Genomic DNA, 15,764 nt, shown 5'->3' on the forward strand with positions numbered 1-15,764 from the left:
TAGCCCATATCTCGACAAACCCAAACTAACCACATCTGTGTCTCTTGTTAGATTTGCGTCGTCCAAGCCCTAGCGTCCTTTGACCAAGCGTGAGATGGATGACTGTCGATGCAAAGGTCTTTGCTATTGGTGTGGTGATTGATACAACAGCACCCACAAATGCAAGGACTCGAAACTCTGCACCTGAATTGTTGAAGATGATTTTTGAATTATTTGAAGATGCTCAAGAAGATATGGAACCTAAGGAAGCTATAAGCATGCTTAACGCTGTGGAGGGCAAGGTGGATACTTCCACCTTGCGTTTGATAGGGCTTGTGAAAAGGTAGCGAGTGGTGATTTTAATCGATACTGGAAGCACCCATAACATGCTACACTCCAAATTGGCTAAATGACTTTGACTGCTCGGGCAAGGGAAAGAGGGCATTCGAATTATTGTAGTTGACTCTCATAAGTTATTAGTAACACATCACTGCTCTAATTTGGAGTGGGAAATGGGTGACTGTTTTTTCTTCAAGTTTGTTAGTTATGAATATTGGCGCATACGATTTAATTTTGGGGGCATAATGGCTTCAAACCTTGGGTAGATTTACCATGGATATGGCTGCAAAATTATTTGAATTTTCTAGCGATGGCAGACTTGTAGAATTAAAAGGGCTTGGTCACAAAGAGTTAGACTGAAGCCCCCACTTTCTTATCTTAGATCGTGCCACGTTGCCTAATGATCTTCCTTATTTAATTCATGCCCCACAACAATTACAGGTACAGCTTTCCACTAACTCAGCTCTTTCTGCTAGTCAACAACATCAATTGCAAGAGCTCTTAGATTCTTTCAAGGATGTGTTTGTTGAGCCTTTGACTCTCCCTCCATCTCATTCTTTTGACCATGCTATTCCCCTAAGAGTGAATCATCCCATCTCCTGTAAGCCCTATTGTTATGGGCGTGTTTAGAAATCTAAAATTGAGAAACAAGTCCAACAGATGCTTGATAATCGAGTTATTTGAGAAAGCAATAGTTCTTTTGTTGCCCTTGTTGTTCTAATGTAGAAAAAGATGGTACACGGCGTTTTTGTGTCAATTATAGAAGGTTGAATGAGGCTACTATTAAGAACAAGTTCCCAACTCCTATTATTGAAAAGCTGTTAGACGAACTTATTGGAGCCTAATTTTTTCTAAATTGGACTTATGATTTGCCCACCACTAAATTTAGATGAATGATGCTGATATTGCTAAGATCGCTTTTCAAACTCACGATGGATTATATGACTTTTTGGTAATGTCATTTGCCCTTACTAATGCTCTTGCCACTTTTCAAGGCCTCATGAATTCGGTTTTCAAACCTCTCTCGCGACAATTTGTGTTGGTGTTCTTTGATGACATCTTGGTCTATAGCAAACATTGGCCAGCCACTTGGATCATTTGTGGATCACTTAAATGCTCTTGTGACAGCATTAGTTATTTGCTAAGGCACCTGACAGATTTGGTGAAAGAAAACACTTTATTATTTTTCACTTTTCAAATTTACAGAAGCTAGCTATTTATAAGAGTACATCCACATAGTATAATAAATGTTAACCACTAACCAAAACCAGAAGTAGTCGCCTTGTCAAGTGACTCTAGTATAGATCTTAGTTTCTCAATCTCCCCCTTAAGGTCAGTCTGACTAGAATTCTCCCCGGTAAAATCAATCGCCGTATGAGCTTGCTCCTTTTTCATATTTGGAGGCTTACCATGCAGCTTCCAGCACTTCTCCTTGGTGTGCCACAGCTTCTTACAATGAGAGCATTGAATAGGTTCTTTCTTGGAAGAGTCCCCTTGTTTCTCATTTTCCACAAAATAAGAAGCAACATTCCTTGAAACCAAGGCAGAGCTTTCCGCGGATGGAGTTTCCATCATCACTCCTCGACGGCCTTCTTCTACTAATACAATGGCAGTGGTCTCATTGAGAGAGGGAACATCTTCTCGACTATGAATTTGAACTCTTATAAGATCAAATTTTGAAGTAAACCCAGCAAGATATTAAAAAATTCTTTGCTTTTCAATGAAGCATTTAAAGGTAGCTGCATCATCAAGGTCTTTCAAAGTAATACACTGATAGTGGTCTAATTCTTGCCACAAACTCTTCATAAGGGTAGAGTATTTGGTGATAGATTTACTGCCTTGTTTGGTATTGGAAATCTTGGTCCATATCTCATAAATTTGGGCAGCATCCTTAACCTTTGAGTAAGTCTGGTGCACTGCATCCCAAATCTCCTTAGTCGAGGACAGAAACAAACACGTGTGACTAACTTCAGGAGCCATAGATTGCCACAGCCAAGACATTACTGTTGAGTCAGCTTCATCCCAAGCATCAAACTTAAGTTCTCCTGGCTTAGGACCGGTCCCGAGTAAACGACTAAGCTTCCCTTGACCCTTTAAAGAAGTACGAACATACTGAGACCAAGATAAAAAGTTGGCTCCAGTCAATCAATAAGCAACCAGAGCATTTGGCAGCGCCTTAAAAACCTTAAACAAGGAAGACCCAGTATTGTCAGATGTGTGTTTTTTTTTTTGTCGAACATGACTAAAACAAGGAGAGGAGATTTCGAGCAAAATGGAAGTGACCGGAGGCTAAACAAGGCCTAGACGCGCTGAAAACGCGGCCTTGGGTAGATTTAGTCGAGCGGCGCATGGCGGTTGGACTTCTAGATTCGGCTGGTTGGTGGCAGGCGGAGACGGTGGTCCAGCGCGTGTGGGCGAAATAGTCTCCAGCAGTAGTGGGTTTGACTATTTAGAATCCTAACGCAAAAAAAAAAAAAAACTAAAACCCTAATGCAAAAAACGAACCCAACCTAAAAAGAACTCCAAATCTCATAGTGGCTTTAATGCCATGACAGATTTGGTGAAAGAAAACTCTAATATTTTTCACTTTTCAAATTTACAAAAGCTAGCTATTTATAAGAGTACATCCACATGGTGTAATAAATGCTAACCACTAACCACTAACCACCAATTAATCTATCTATTAAAGAAATAAAATAAATTTACACTATTTATCTACACATTTTAACAAGCACCTATGAGGAGAGTGAATCAAATAACTTTGAGCCCTGTCAAGAAGGGTAGAGGAAGACCTAAGAGAACACTTTTGGAGGTTGTTGAGCGAGACTTTTTAATTAATAACATTCCTAAAAACTTAATAAATGATAGAGCATAATGGCGTCATATAATCCATGTAGTCGACTCCACTTAGTGGGATAAGGCTTGTTGTTGTTGTATCTACACATTTTAACAGCATCCAAATGCACTTTTGCTACCACTCAGATTGATTATCTTGGCCATATCATCACAGCCAACGGCATTCACGCCAATCCGAAGAAGCTCGAAGCAATTACCACTTGGCTAATACCTTCTTCTCTTAAGGACCTGTGGGGTTTTCTTGACCGAGGCTTTATCAAGAATTATGGTTCTATTTGCTAACCTTTTATTGAGTTATTGAAGAAAAATGAGCATTTTTCATGGTCACCATAGGTTCAACTTGCTTTTGAGTCTCTCAAGACTGCAATGGTTTCCCCTCCGGTTCTTGCGCTTCTTAATTTTAGTGAGACCTTTGTTCTTGAGACTAATGCTTCAAGGCATGGTTTGGGAGTTATATTATCTCAGAATGACCATCCTTTGGCTTTTTCTAGCAAGGCACTATTTGCTCGTAAGAAGCCATTATCCGCCTATGAGCGAGAGCTTCTAGTTATTGTTTTTGTTGTTAAATAGTGGCGAATCTTATCTTTGGGGTAATTCATCATGAAAACCAACCATTTACCCTTGAAACACCTTCTAGAGCAGCGGGATTTAAGCCAGGAACAATGTAAGTGGCTTCATAAGCTATGGGGATTGGACTATGAAATAGTTTATTGCAAGGGTTCTGATAATTTAGCACATGACACCCTTTTTAGGCGTTCTGATGGAGCTTGTTTGGCTATTTCGATGCCTATTTCACCTCTAGATGATAAAGTGTGAGATTTTTGGCTTCTTGATGATATTTTGCAGAAGCTTATTATGACCTTGGAGAATGATTCATTGTCTAATCCTAAATACGCTTGGGAACATCACTTGCTGAAACAAAGGGGTAAGCTTGTTGTGGGAGTTGATCACGTACTTCAGGGAGATTTGCTTACTTTTGTTCATGCTAGTGGCATAGGCAAACATTCAGGTATAGCAACTACTTGCAAACACCTTGCTTCTTTCTTCTATTAGAAAGGGATGGAGAGGGATGTTTGCAATTTTGTGTGCCAAATGCCAATGCACCACTTGTTAGTGCTTCAAGCCTGAGTTGGTAGATTCCCCTGACTTCTTTAGCCCTTACCCATACCTAAATATGTTTGGTCTGAGCTCTCTATGAATCTTATTAGTGGTCTTCCCAAGTCTTACTCTAAAATTGCTATTTAGTGGTTGTTGACCAATTGTCTAAGGCTGCTCATTTTATGACTTTCAAACATCCTTTTATTCTTGTGAACGTCGCTAGTATATTTATGGATAACGTTGTCAAGTTGCATGGCTTTCCTATTTATTGTTTTTGATTGGGATTTGATTCTTTGTGGGAAATTCTGGAAGGAGCTCTCTCGATTGTATGGGGTCAAATTACAATTTTCTTCAGTTTGTCATCCACAAACTGATGGCCAATCTAAAGTGTTGAATTGCTGTTTGTATGTTATCACTGTTGCATGATAGGGGGTTTGATACAACCCTACTAGTTTAGTAAGCTAAGAACATAGGAAATAACACAACAAAGACAAAATGTAAGGGAAATCTTGAGGTTTTAATATTAAGAAGATGAACTGAATCAGAGTTACAAAAGACCTCCCTAATTCACAATAAAACCCTATTCCTTGGTTACGCCAGAAAGTGGTAATTGCCCCTACCAACACTACCTATATCTTTGGCTATACCTATAACCTAACTTGTCCTTTACCCTTTTAATCCTATAGATAAAAACCTTGGGATAAATCTCTTGACCATTGGTTTTCAGCCTTTTCTAAATCACTTCCCTTCCTAGATTGTCTACCATAGGTCTGAGGAAATGGTATCCAAATCTTTAGGGAATCACTAGCTCTATCAAGATTTTCCTAAGCAATGGGCTAAATGTCTCCCACCAACCAAGTTATGGTTTAGCACCACATATTATTCTTCAACTTTGATGACTCCTTTTGAAGCAGTGTACAAGGTACCTCCTCCCACTTATTTACCCTATGTAGTGAGTGATTCACCCAATGACATGGTTGATCGGATCATTTCTCAAGAGCTCACTATACAGATTTTGAAGCAACACTTGTTGAAGGCCCAACATAGAATGAGTCAACAAGCTAACAAGCACAGATCTAAACACCATTTTGCTATGGGGCACGTGGTTTTCCTTAAAGTACACCCCTTTTGAAAAAATCTGTTGAATAATTCTTCCTTTCATAAGCTGGAAGCACGTTGTTTTGGGCCTTTCAGGGTGGTGAAACGTATCGGGACTATTGCACATGAGTTGGATTTACCTCCTAGCACTCGAGTTCATCTAGTATTCCACATTTCTTTATTGAAAAAATTTGTTCATCCAGATGTTTCTCCTAATGCTAATTTGCCCCAAGTTGATGATCAAGGGCAACTTATGTTAGAACCGGACAAGATCTTGGGTTGGAAGATTGTTAAGTGTCTCAATTTACCTATGACCCAAATTTTGGTTCGTTGGAAGTTTTCCCAACGAGAAGATGCCATTTGGGAGGACCTCTCAGCCATCAAGCAACAATTCCCTCACTTCAATGCTGATGCACCAGCTACTACTTCCATCCTTGTGGATGAGGATTTTTTTTAAAAGGGGAGTATTGTTATATGTTACTACTTTATATAAGGGCTTTATCGTCTTTATGTGCTATGGTGTTATTGTCTTGAATATGCTGCTGAATTCTAGGTAGATATTGACGGTATAGGACTTTACCTTTTGGGGTGACACGTGTCTAGGTTTAGAGTATATGTTACTGTGCCCTGTCTCCTTGTTTTTCATGAATGGAATAGTCTCTTACTTCCTCTCTTCTTCTCTCTTCTCGTTCACGCTTAACATGGTTGGTGAACACTTTCTTGATTTGGCTAACCCTTCTTTTATTTAGGGCCAAGGCTATTTTTAAGGTCTATCGATGAAGAGAAATAGCCCTAAAATTGGCTGGGAATTGGACTTGTTGAACAGACCACATCTTAATGATTTTTTGTATGTACTCATTTAATGTTAATAGTTACAGTGCTTCAATGTAGTCATTATTGTAGTATTATTATTGATTGTTTGCAGAGATTATGATGGGAAAGTGACTCCTGATGAGGTAGCAACAGCTGCAATTTACTTGAAGGATACTTTGGACAAGGAGGGAATTCAAGAACTCATAAGCAATCTTTCTAAAGATAGAGGTTTGTCATCTTGTTCTCCGATCTTGTATTGCTTACTAATTCCATCCATTGTCTGCTCTCATTCATTTTTTTAATTAAAGTAAAATACTGGGAATAAATTGTTGTGAATATATCATGAAATTTCCCCTGTATGGGAGATGGCCAACCAGCAACTAGTCTGGCCATCACTGATGTCTCAATTAATGGTCTTCTTCTGTGTATATTTTTGGGCATAGGATTTGCAATAATTTGGAGGCTTGAGTTCTTTCATTATAAAATTTTTCAGTACCTCATGTTCTACATCATGGTTACAACAACAACAATAACAAAATTTATCCCATTGGGTGGGATTGGCTGTATGAATTGTATTATGCCATTGTGTTCTATCATTTATCAAGTTTTTAGAAATATTAAACAAGAGGTTTTAGTCAACTTTTTCCATAAGTGTTTTTTTTTGGTATTTCTTTTGCCTTTTTTTACAAGGTTCAAAATTATCCTTTTTACTCTCCTAATTGGTGCCTCCCACGGTCTTTTATGTACATAACCAAATAATCTCAAAGGATTCTCTATCATTTTTCTCTCACTAGATACTATGTGTACTTTTTCTTGTATTTGCTCATTTCAAATTTTATCTTTACATACATGCTCTCACATTCATCTCAACATTATCATCTCTGCTATTTCATTTTTATGCTCCTATTATCCTTTTAAAGCCTAACATTTACTATTATGTAATATAGCTGGTCTTATAACAGTTCGATAAAACTTTCTTTTAAGTTTCTTAGGTATATTTCAATCATAAATAACTCTTTAAGCTTTTCTCCAATTAAATCACACAACATCTATCCTATATGCAACATCACCATCAATTTCCTTATCATGTTGAATATTGGTTTCCAAATATCTAAATTTTTTCACTTGAGATATAATCTAATCTTCTAATTTCACTTTCAAATTACTACTCCTCTTAATAGATAAATCGTTTCTGCAGTCGCCCTACTTGGTTCATACTTCAATTGGAATACGATCAGGTTCATTGGCTCTACCATTTGTCATTTTCTGAAGAGCTTCCTTTATCTCATTATCACGTATCCTTCGATAGAATAACAAATTCTGTTTTTCTTTATGAGTTACTAAATCTTTCAAGTTACTAGACGAGTCCCCTCTATCGTTAAAAAGTTTGTAAAAGTAGTTATCCTATTTATCTTTAATATCACCATCTATAATCAAAACTCTTCCTTTTTCATCTTTTATGTGCCTTGCCTGTTCCTAATTTCTTAATTTTCTTTCCTTACTCTTAATAATTTTATAAATTTTTTGTTTTACATCCTTTATTCCTAAACTCTTGTAAAACTCTTAAAATGCTTTAAAACGAGCTTTGCTCATAACTTTCTTAGTTGCCTTCTTAGCCATATGATGCCTTTCTTAATTTTTCATGATTATTGTACAAATTATGGCTTTAAAGCAGTCCTTATATTTTGACTCCCAAAATTTCTTTAGCAACCTTCCTTAGTTTTTAGCTATATTCTCCCACAAAATGCTAACATTTCCTTAGAACTCTCGAATTCCTTTAGCCAAAAGATTCCTCTTCAAAATTTCCTGCTTTTCACCTTTTAACTGCCACCACCTAATCCTTTGATTTACCACTTGTTAGCATTTTTTGTTTTTACTCATGATATGCCTATCAAGGACAAGGATCCTATGTAGTGGTGTTACGCTATCCTCGTGAATCACCTTATAATTTTCACAAAGTTTTCTATATGTGTTCCTTGCCAAAAAGAAATCAATTTATGACCTTGAGGCTTCGCTCTTATAGGTAATGAAATGTTCATCCCTCATCTTAAAGCAGTTGTTGACAATGTTGAGATCATACATCAAAGAGAAATCAAGAATTGATTTTCGTTCAGTGTTTAGTTGCCTAAAACCAAAACCATCATACATCCTTACATAATTATCTGCCTGCCTCCCAACATGACTATTAAAGTCACCTCTAATAAAGATTTTTTCACTTTGTGGTATGTATCAACCCCTCCTAATCTGCTTAGAACAATTCCTTAAAGATTGGCTTTTGCCCTTAGCTTAAGGTGCATAAGCATTAATAATATTGATAGCCTCACCTCTAATGATCATTTTTAATAAAATAATTCTATCTCCAATTCTATTAACTTTACCACGTGCTTGTTTCACTCCTCATCAACAATAATACCCACCTCATTCCGTATGCTTACTTTCCCTATTTACCAAATTTTAAAACCTTGAATATCTTTAGATTGTTTTCCAGGCCATTTAATTGATTGCAAGTACAAGGTATTAATTTTTTTATGAATCATACTACTTTCATAGATTTACAAGTCAAGGTCCCAACATTTCAAGTATTAAATCTGATTTGCTCACTTGAACTAACTTCTTTATTCATACTTGTCCAAAATAACATGCTAGTCCTTGCTCATTTAACACTATATTCAAGCATTGATACAATGCCTCTAACTCACTTATCACTGCACTTGAGGCATACATCGTTACTTACAGGCAGCGATCTAACATTAGAACAAAGTGTATATTGTTTGTATCCATGTGAGATTCAACAAAAGTTTTTCATTGACTATTAATGGCCTAACATAACCCTCCTCCTTTACCTGAATTTGAGACCGGCTATTAATATAGGCAGTTTTCTCTACATCATAATTATCATGATAATATGGCTTTGTTGCAAAAAGTAAAATGAAATAGCACTCATTTTAGTTGAGCTGGATTGTATAGCATCCCATAAACTTTGAACAACATGCAAGATATCTTTTGTGTAGCAAATGGCTAGTTTTCAATGGTGCCTAGTTTGTTAATTTTGTTCTAAATAATTTGGTACATAACAAGTCAACAAGTGTCTTATAGTTCTTAAGTTTAAACCTAGGTTAAAATCTTAATAGATATTGTATATTTAATTATCTCATCCTATCTATACAGATTAACAAACAAAATAGATAATAAGATGTTACAAATAATAAAAAGGGCGAATTTCATTACAAGACCAATTATGGGACTTCATATCAAATCAAGATTAAATAATTATGAAAACTCATTATAGAACCAAATGACTTAATTGAAAATATGCTTTAAAGAGGAATGACGAAAATTCCTTTCAATTATTTTTCAAAAAAAAAAAACTCCATCTATCATCGTCGGAGCCTGGAGACTAAACCATTGCTACCGAAGCTCTAGTGGCTGCTAGCAAAATTAATTCTTTAAAGGTGATCAAAAAGGTGTGAACCCATAATTTCTTAAATCACCAAAAGAGATATAACCACCAAACTATTGATATCTCTTAATTATATAGTGTTAAATATAATATATAACATAACCTGAATTTCTAAACTAAGATTAAGTAAACTTGTTAACAATGTTACTTGTCAATTCACTAATGTTACCTATTGTTGACAGTATCCTTTACATAATCCTGATAACTTGTCAAAGCCCTTACTCCACTTATTAATTCACTTATACTACTTATTTACTCAATAACGAAACTTGTTAATAATACTCTATATGCTCAATCCTAATGACTTGTTGAAATCCAAACTTTATTTGTTAATTCTCTAATGCTATTCATTAATTCAATAGCAAAACTTGTTAACAATACCTTCTATATGTTTAATTCTGGTGACTTGTGAACCCAAACTTCACTTGTTAATTCACTAATGCTGCTTATTGATTCAATAGCAAAACTTGCTAACAATCCCTCTATATATTCAATACTGGTGACTTATTAAAACTTTAATTATTATTTTACTGATGTTATTTGTTAATGCACTAGCAAATTTTTTTCATAGTACCATCTACATATTCAATCCTAGTGATTTGTTAAAACTTTAACTTCATTTTTTAATTCACTAATGCAACTTGTTACTTTACTAACAAAATTTATGGATAATACTTTCTATATTCAATCATGCTAACTTATTAGAACTCTAATTTAACGTGTTATTTCAATAATGGTATTTGTTAATTCATTGGTGAAACTTGCTGATAATATTCTCTACATATTCAATTTTGGTTGTTAAAATCCTTACTTAACTTGTTCATTTAACAAGCAGGATTGAATATGTAGCTAGAGGGTATTGTCAACAAGTTTCATCAATGAATTAACAAGTGCTATTAGTAAATTAACTTGTTAAATTAGGGTTTTACCAAGTCATCAGGATTGAATATGTTGAGGGTGCTTTCAACAAGTTTTGCTAGTAAATTAGCAAATGACATTAGTAAAATAATAATTTAAGATTTTTAACAAGTTAGCAAAGTTGAATATGTAGAGAGTACTATAAACAAGTTTCGCTATTAAATTAACAAGTAACATTATTAACAATTTACTTGGTCTTTTTTTAAAAGTTTAGGTTAGACTATATATTATATTTGGCACTGTATAATCAAAAGGCATCAATAACTTGGTGGTTATATATCTTCTAGTGAATCAAGAGGTTATGGGTTCAAATTCCCTCCTTACCTTTAAGGAATTAATTCTACTAGCGGTGATCTGACCACTGAAGCTCCAACAACGATGGATGGATTTTTTTTTTTTTTTAAAAAAGAAACAATTTAAAGGCATTTTGGTCATTTTCCTACAAGACATAATTTCAATTTGATTTCTTGGTTCTGCAGTGAGTTTTTAGAATTTTATGGGATTGATTTGAAATAAACTTCCTCCTGTGGTCTTATAGCAAGACTTTCCCTGGCAAGAAATAGAGAAAATACAATTGTTGGTCCCTATACTTTTAATGTGTTTTGATATTGGTCCCCATACTTTGTTATTCCATATTTCTTAAGTTTCATATGTCTTCAATGTTAGTCCTTATTATCGCTGGTAGAGTTAAATCTGTTGATGTGTACATAAATCTTTTTGATTGTGTTGGCAAGTTGATAAAATTACTGGACATTGTATGAGCAAATTGGCTACTAATCCTTCCCAACCTAGACATTTTTTTTTTTCCTTTCTGAAGTTTCATCCATTACACATTTAAGAATTCTAATATAATGCCATCCTTGGTTTTTTATCTTCTATTCATTTTTTATACAACTCATCACAGTTTTAACTACTACAAGAAGCAACAGTTTGTGCAAATGTTAGTCATTGTTTAGTCTTTATGATGATATTTAATAGTACAGGGACTAACTTTGCAAATAGATAAAATTTAAGGGATTTGAAACAACGAAATAAAAGTATAGGGACTAATATCAAAACACACTAAAGGTATTGGGACCAAAAAAAACCCCCTCCATTAGAAAATATAATGCATTTGTAACTGAATTACATCCCTCTGTTAAATTAGTTAGTTCTTCTTACACCGATGGCATCTTTCCATGTTTGTTTTTATTTAATTGTGTCTCATTTAAAAGCGAAGGGTTGAGCTTGTTAAAAAAAAAAAAAAAACGGTGAAGTGTTGATTAATTTATTCATTAAGGGTATTTTTGGAAAAAGTTCATTAATTGCACATTGAGAAGCCAAAAATGTCCTATGTTTTTGAATTTCCAACCTCAGCAAAAAATTTCTTATATTTTTTAACAAAAGGAGTGACGATAAAATAATATAAAGATACCAACTCAAGTTAGCATAAATAGTAAAGATTCTCATCATTTAAACAAGTTGTTGGAGGTTCGAATCTCAGTCCTTTTGTATGCAGCAACTTAGGTGGGAGGGAGACTCTTTGCTCTCAGTGAAATATATATATTATAAACTATTTGCCGGTGCGGTGCTCTTCAACATTTTGACCTTTGGAACTTGATAATAAATCTATATAGACTTCTAAATTTGTACAAATAACAGCCCTGCCGCCTTAGGCCAACCAGGGCACTGGGCCTCTTTGGTATAGGAATGAAAATGAATCTCTTTTTATTGCGCAAGAAATGAGATATATCATATCTGTTATGTTGTCATTATTCATAGTTTTTTTTGGTGAGGAGGAGACTTTTTCTTTTTTTACACATTTCATTGTCTTTTTCTTTTTGTACTTAATGTTCTACTTACTTATGGAACGTGTCTAGGGGGCTTCATCTACTGCCTTGGACAACTTTAGTATTACTAATTGTATTCACTATTCTATATGTTACATCTTAAAACGACTCCTGATAAGTTATTCAATAACTAGCGTTTGGACTGGTGTCTGACTGAAAGTAGGGCGGAAATTTAACAGCGAAACAGATTAAAGAGGACAAAAATGCAGTCAAGATAGAAAATTGGCTTGTGAACAGTGCCGCCATTATATTGTCTGTGTAAATAGAAAGAGGAATTAGTGTGTTCCTGTGTCAACATCGGTAGGCTTAATTTGGCGAGTTTGGGATATTGTTGCTCATACACCCTCCCAGTTCAACCCCCCCCCCAGCCCCAAAAAAATGTTTTCCATTTTTTTTTTTTTTGACAGTTTCATGCCACGCTGTTCTCATCCATTTGTGTTGATACAGATGGGAAAATTTTTGTTGAAGACATAGTCAAACTGGGCAGTTGGAAAGATGGCAATGCAGCTGAAGATGGGACAGTTTAGGGTAATATCTTCATTCCAGCTTCTGATAGATCTTGCTAGGTTACCTCCTTGCTATAACAATGGTGCAGGAATGACGTTCAGAATCATTATTCTTGTTCATTGTATGCACAAGCGGTATAAGTGGAGCTGTAAGATGGAAAATTTAAATCGTCTACTAGCTTGTAAATTTATAGTAGCTGGTAAATCAAACTTATACACAGCATTATGGCTTCATGGCTTTATTGACTATCTCAATACTTGCAAATGAAAAATAATCCCAATACATATTTTCTTTCATTTGAACGTAAATGAATCGTGTTTATTGTGTCATTTTGTTAAAAGGGATGTTCTTGTACTTCTCAGGTTAAGTGCCTGATCGGCAATGTAGTAAAAAATACTGTAGTTGCTTGAGTTTTTTGACGAATGTTGAGAAAAGGGATTTCTGGACGATCTAAAACCCCAATCCCTTTTCGGTGGCCAAACACCTCCGATATCTACCGTAGGTGCCACAGAAGAAAGAGCCTGAACAGCTTTTTTTTAATTGCACCATGAGCGGTGGCCGAGCTTATCCTTGCTAGATATACCAGCTGGCATGAAAACAGCTCTAGCAGCGATAGTCTCGTTGAAGTCCTGCAAATTTCGTTTTGGTTTTTATATAGGCTCTCAAGTACTTCATCCATTTGGTTCAAAATATAAGTATTTCTTTTCCAACTATTCTTGATTTAAAATAGAAAAAACATAATTTTTGATCTCCATAGTTTCATTTAGTTTTGCTTTTAGTCCCAATAACTTTTTTAGTGTTTTAGTAAACCATTGAAAAAATGAAAACTTTAGAAATTTCAAAAACAAAGATTACGTGATCTTTTTAAAATTATAGAGATTGAAAATATTAAAAAAATTATGAATTAAAAGCAAACAGATAAAATTATAAGGATTAAAAATTGTGCTTTTTTAAATATAAATAATTTAGTATTTATATAATTGAGGGTCAATTTTTTTACCAACAATTGAGGCTTATTTGTAAAGTTGGGAAAATAGGTTAGTTTTTTTATGTTCGAGTTTCTTTTAAGATTTTGATATATGAAGCCTGGTCCTCAATATAGGGGGCTCAGAGCCAGACTTGTGGGCTCTAGGCCCTTTTAACCATTTTTATTTTTTTAAGATTTTTTAATTAAACAAAAAATTACTTCATTTCAATATAATACTCAATCAAAAAAGGTATGAAAAAATTAACTAAATAATATCTAAATAAATTAAAAACACAAATGAAATGATAGCAAGACAATAAGCAATGAATCAGTTAAACCAACAAACACTCAATCAAAATTAGATGAGATTGAACCTTGAAGGATTGAGATATCGGACTAAGAGATTGAGAAAAACAAAGAGCACGGGCATAATATGTGTATCGGATAGAGTTTAGTTTATGAGTCACGAATGCACGAGTATGATAAGTGATAGGAGGACTTAGGAGATTGATGACAACAAGCATCAACTAGTTGAGCATTGTTGAGATTTGGTTCTTAGGAGGAAGCACTATCGAAATGAGCAATAGAGACGACTGAAGAGTCACAAAAAGGAGCATGAATGACTTGTGAGTTACGATGACAGGGATGGGGATGACGATGCGATGACTTATTGAAGAGCAAGGACAACTTGTAGCGGCAAAAAGGAGATAAGTATATTGAAGAAAGAAGAGTAAATGTTGAACTGAATGAATCATTAGGGGATTTAAGGTTGTATTTTTTTTTAGAAAATAGTAACCAAGAATTTTTGTATAAAATTTATATTAATTAAGAATCAATTGTTGTCAAAACCTAAATGAAAAACAAGTTACAATGAACTGTTGTTAATTTAAAATGAGTTGTTATTAAAACCTAAATGAATACTTATTGATAAAAGCTAACTCAAATCCACAAGTATCTACTTGAATTTTGATAATAAGTGATCCTTAACTGGTATAATTTTTGATTAGTGATTCTTCATGGCTATTTTCCTTTTTTTGGCCTTCCATACTTAGTACATATGAGCTAACATGTGATGTAGAGTAAAATTTAATTTAATTTTTTTTCAAATTTAAAAAGAGTGAAAGTTATGAAAATTAATTAAAAAAATATGCATATGCAGGATTAAACGGGCTACTATTATATGGGCTTAAATGAGCTTGTTCGATGAACTCGGCCCATTTTCCCAACTCTACTTATTTGGAATGAAAAAGCTAGAACTTTTTCATCATTCTGTCAAGATAATAAGTAAAAAGAAAGTATTAGCAAAGAGAGTTATAATATTCTCTCCAGTCAACCGTTTTATGTAAATTAAAAAAGGTAAATTTTTTTTAGTATCATAAAAAAGTTATATGTATTTTTATTTTTTCCTTTAATTTTAAATAATAATATAATTATATTAAATATTTTTATGTTAATCAAGAAGGAGCAAAATTGAAAAAATAATTTAATCATTATAAGATATCTTGTATTTTAAATTAAAAATTATTTTTAAAAAATATTTTATAAATAGGATTAAAGGGGATAGCAAAATTGGTCTCCACAGTAAGACGATAATAGGTGGGTGGGATCATTTTATGAGGGGTTCAAGAGTTAGTGACTTGAAAATGTCAAGAGAAATATTTTCTTTATGGGTTATAATATAAAATATTGGTTATTATTTTACAAAAATTAATTAAAATCTGAATTTAAAAAAATTATACATATTTTTTATTATTTTTATTATTAAATATTTTATATAAATAATTTAATAATTAAAATTAAAATTTCAATAGAACATTCTCAAAAGGAATTTAGATTTATAAAATAATAATAGTAATTTTAAAATGAAAAATCTAAAGTAACAAGTACCCCACCCCCAATT

At 34.0% G+C, this 15,764-nt stretch overlaps 1 protein-coding gene across 3 annotated transcripts in view; it reads left to right on the forward strand.

The window, feature by feature from the left end:
- LOC129313555 (uncharacterized) overlaps positions 1-13,205 on the forward strand; it is a 29,668-nt gene extending 16,463 nt beyond the window's left edge. Inside the window, exons 14-16 of one of the 3 annotated variants that reach the window (XM_054956777.1) lie at positions 6,296-6,411; positions 7,365-7,421; positions 12,838-13,205. In XM_054956777.1, the coding sequence (XP_054812752.1) occupies positions 6,296-6,411; positions 7,365-7,421; positions 12,838-12,917 (253 nt within the window). In that variant the 3' untranslated portion in view covers positions 12,918-13,205. The remainder of the gene's footprint in view (positions 1-6,295; positions 6,412-7,364; positions 7,422-12,837) is intronic. The other 2 variants (XM_054956779.1, XM_054956778.1) reach the window with 2 other exon arrangements.
- The last annotated feature ends 2,559 nt before the right edge of the window (positions 13,206-15,764 follow it).

This window comes from Prosopis cineraria, unplaced genomic scaffold (assembly GCF_029017545.1).
Source record: "Prosopis cineraria cultivar Desert tree isolate PC_DT_omini unplaced genomic scaffold, ASM2901754v1 PC6, whole genome shotgun sequence".
In the NCBI taxonomy this organism is placed as follows: domain Eukaryota; kingdom Viridiplantae; phylum Streptophyta; class Magnoliopsida; order Fabales; family Fabaceae; genus Prosopis; species Prosopis cineraria.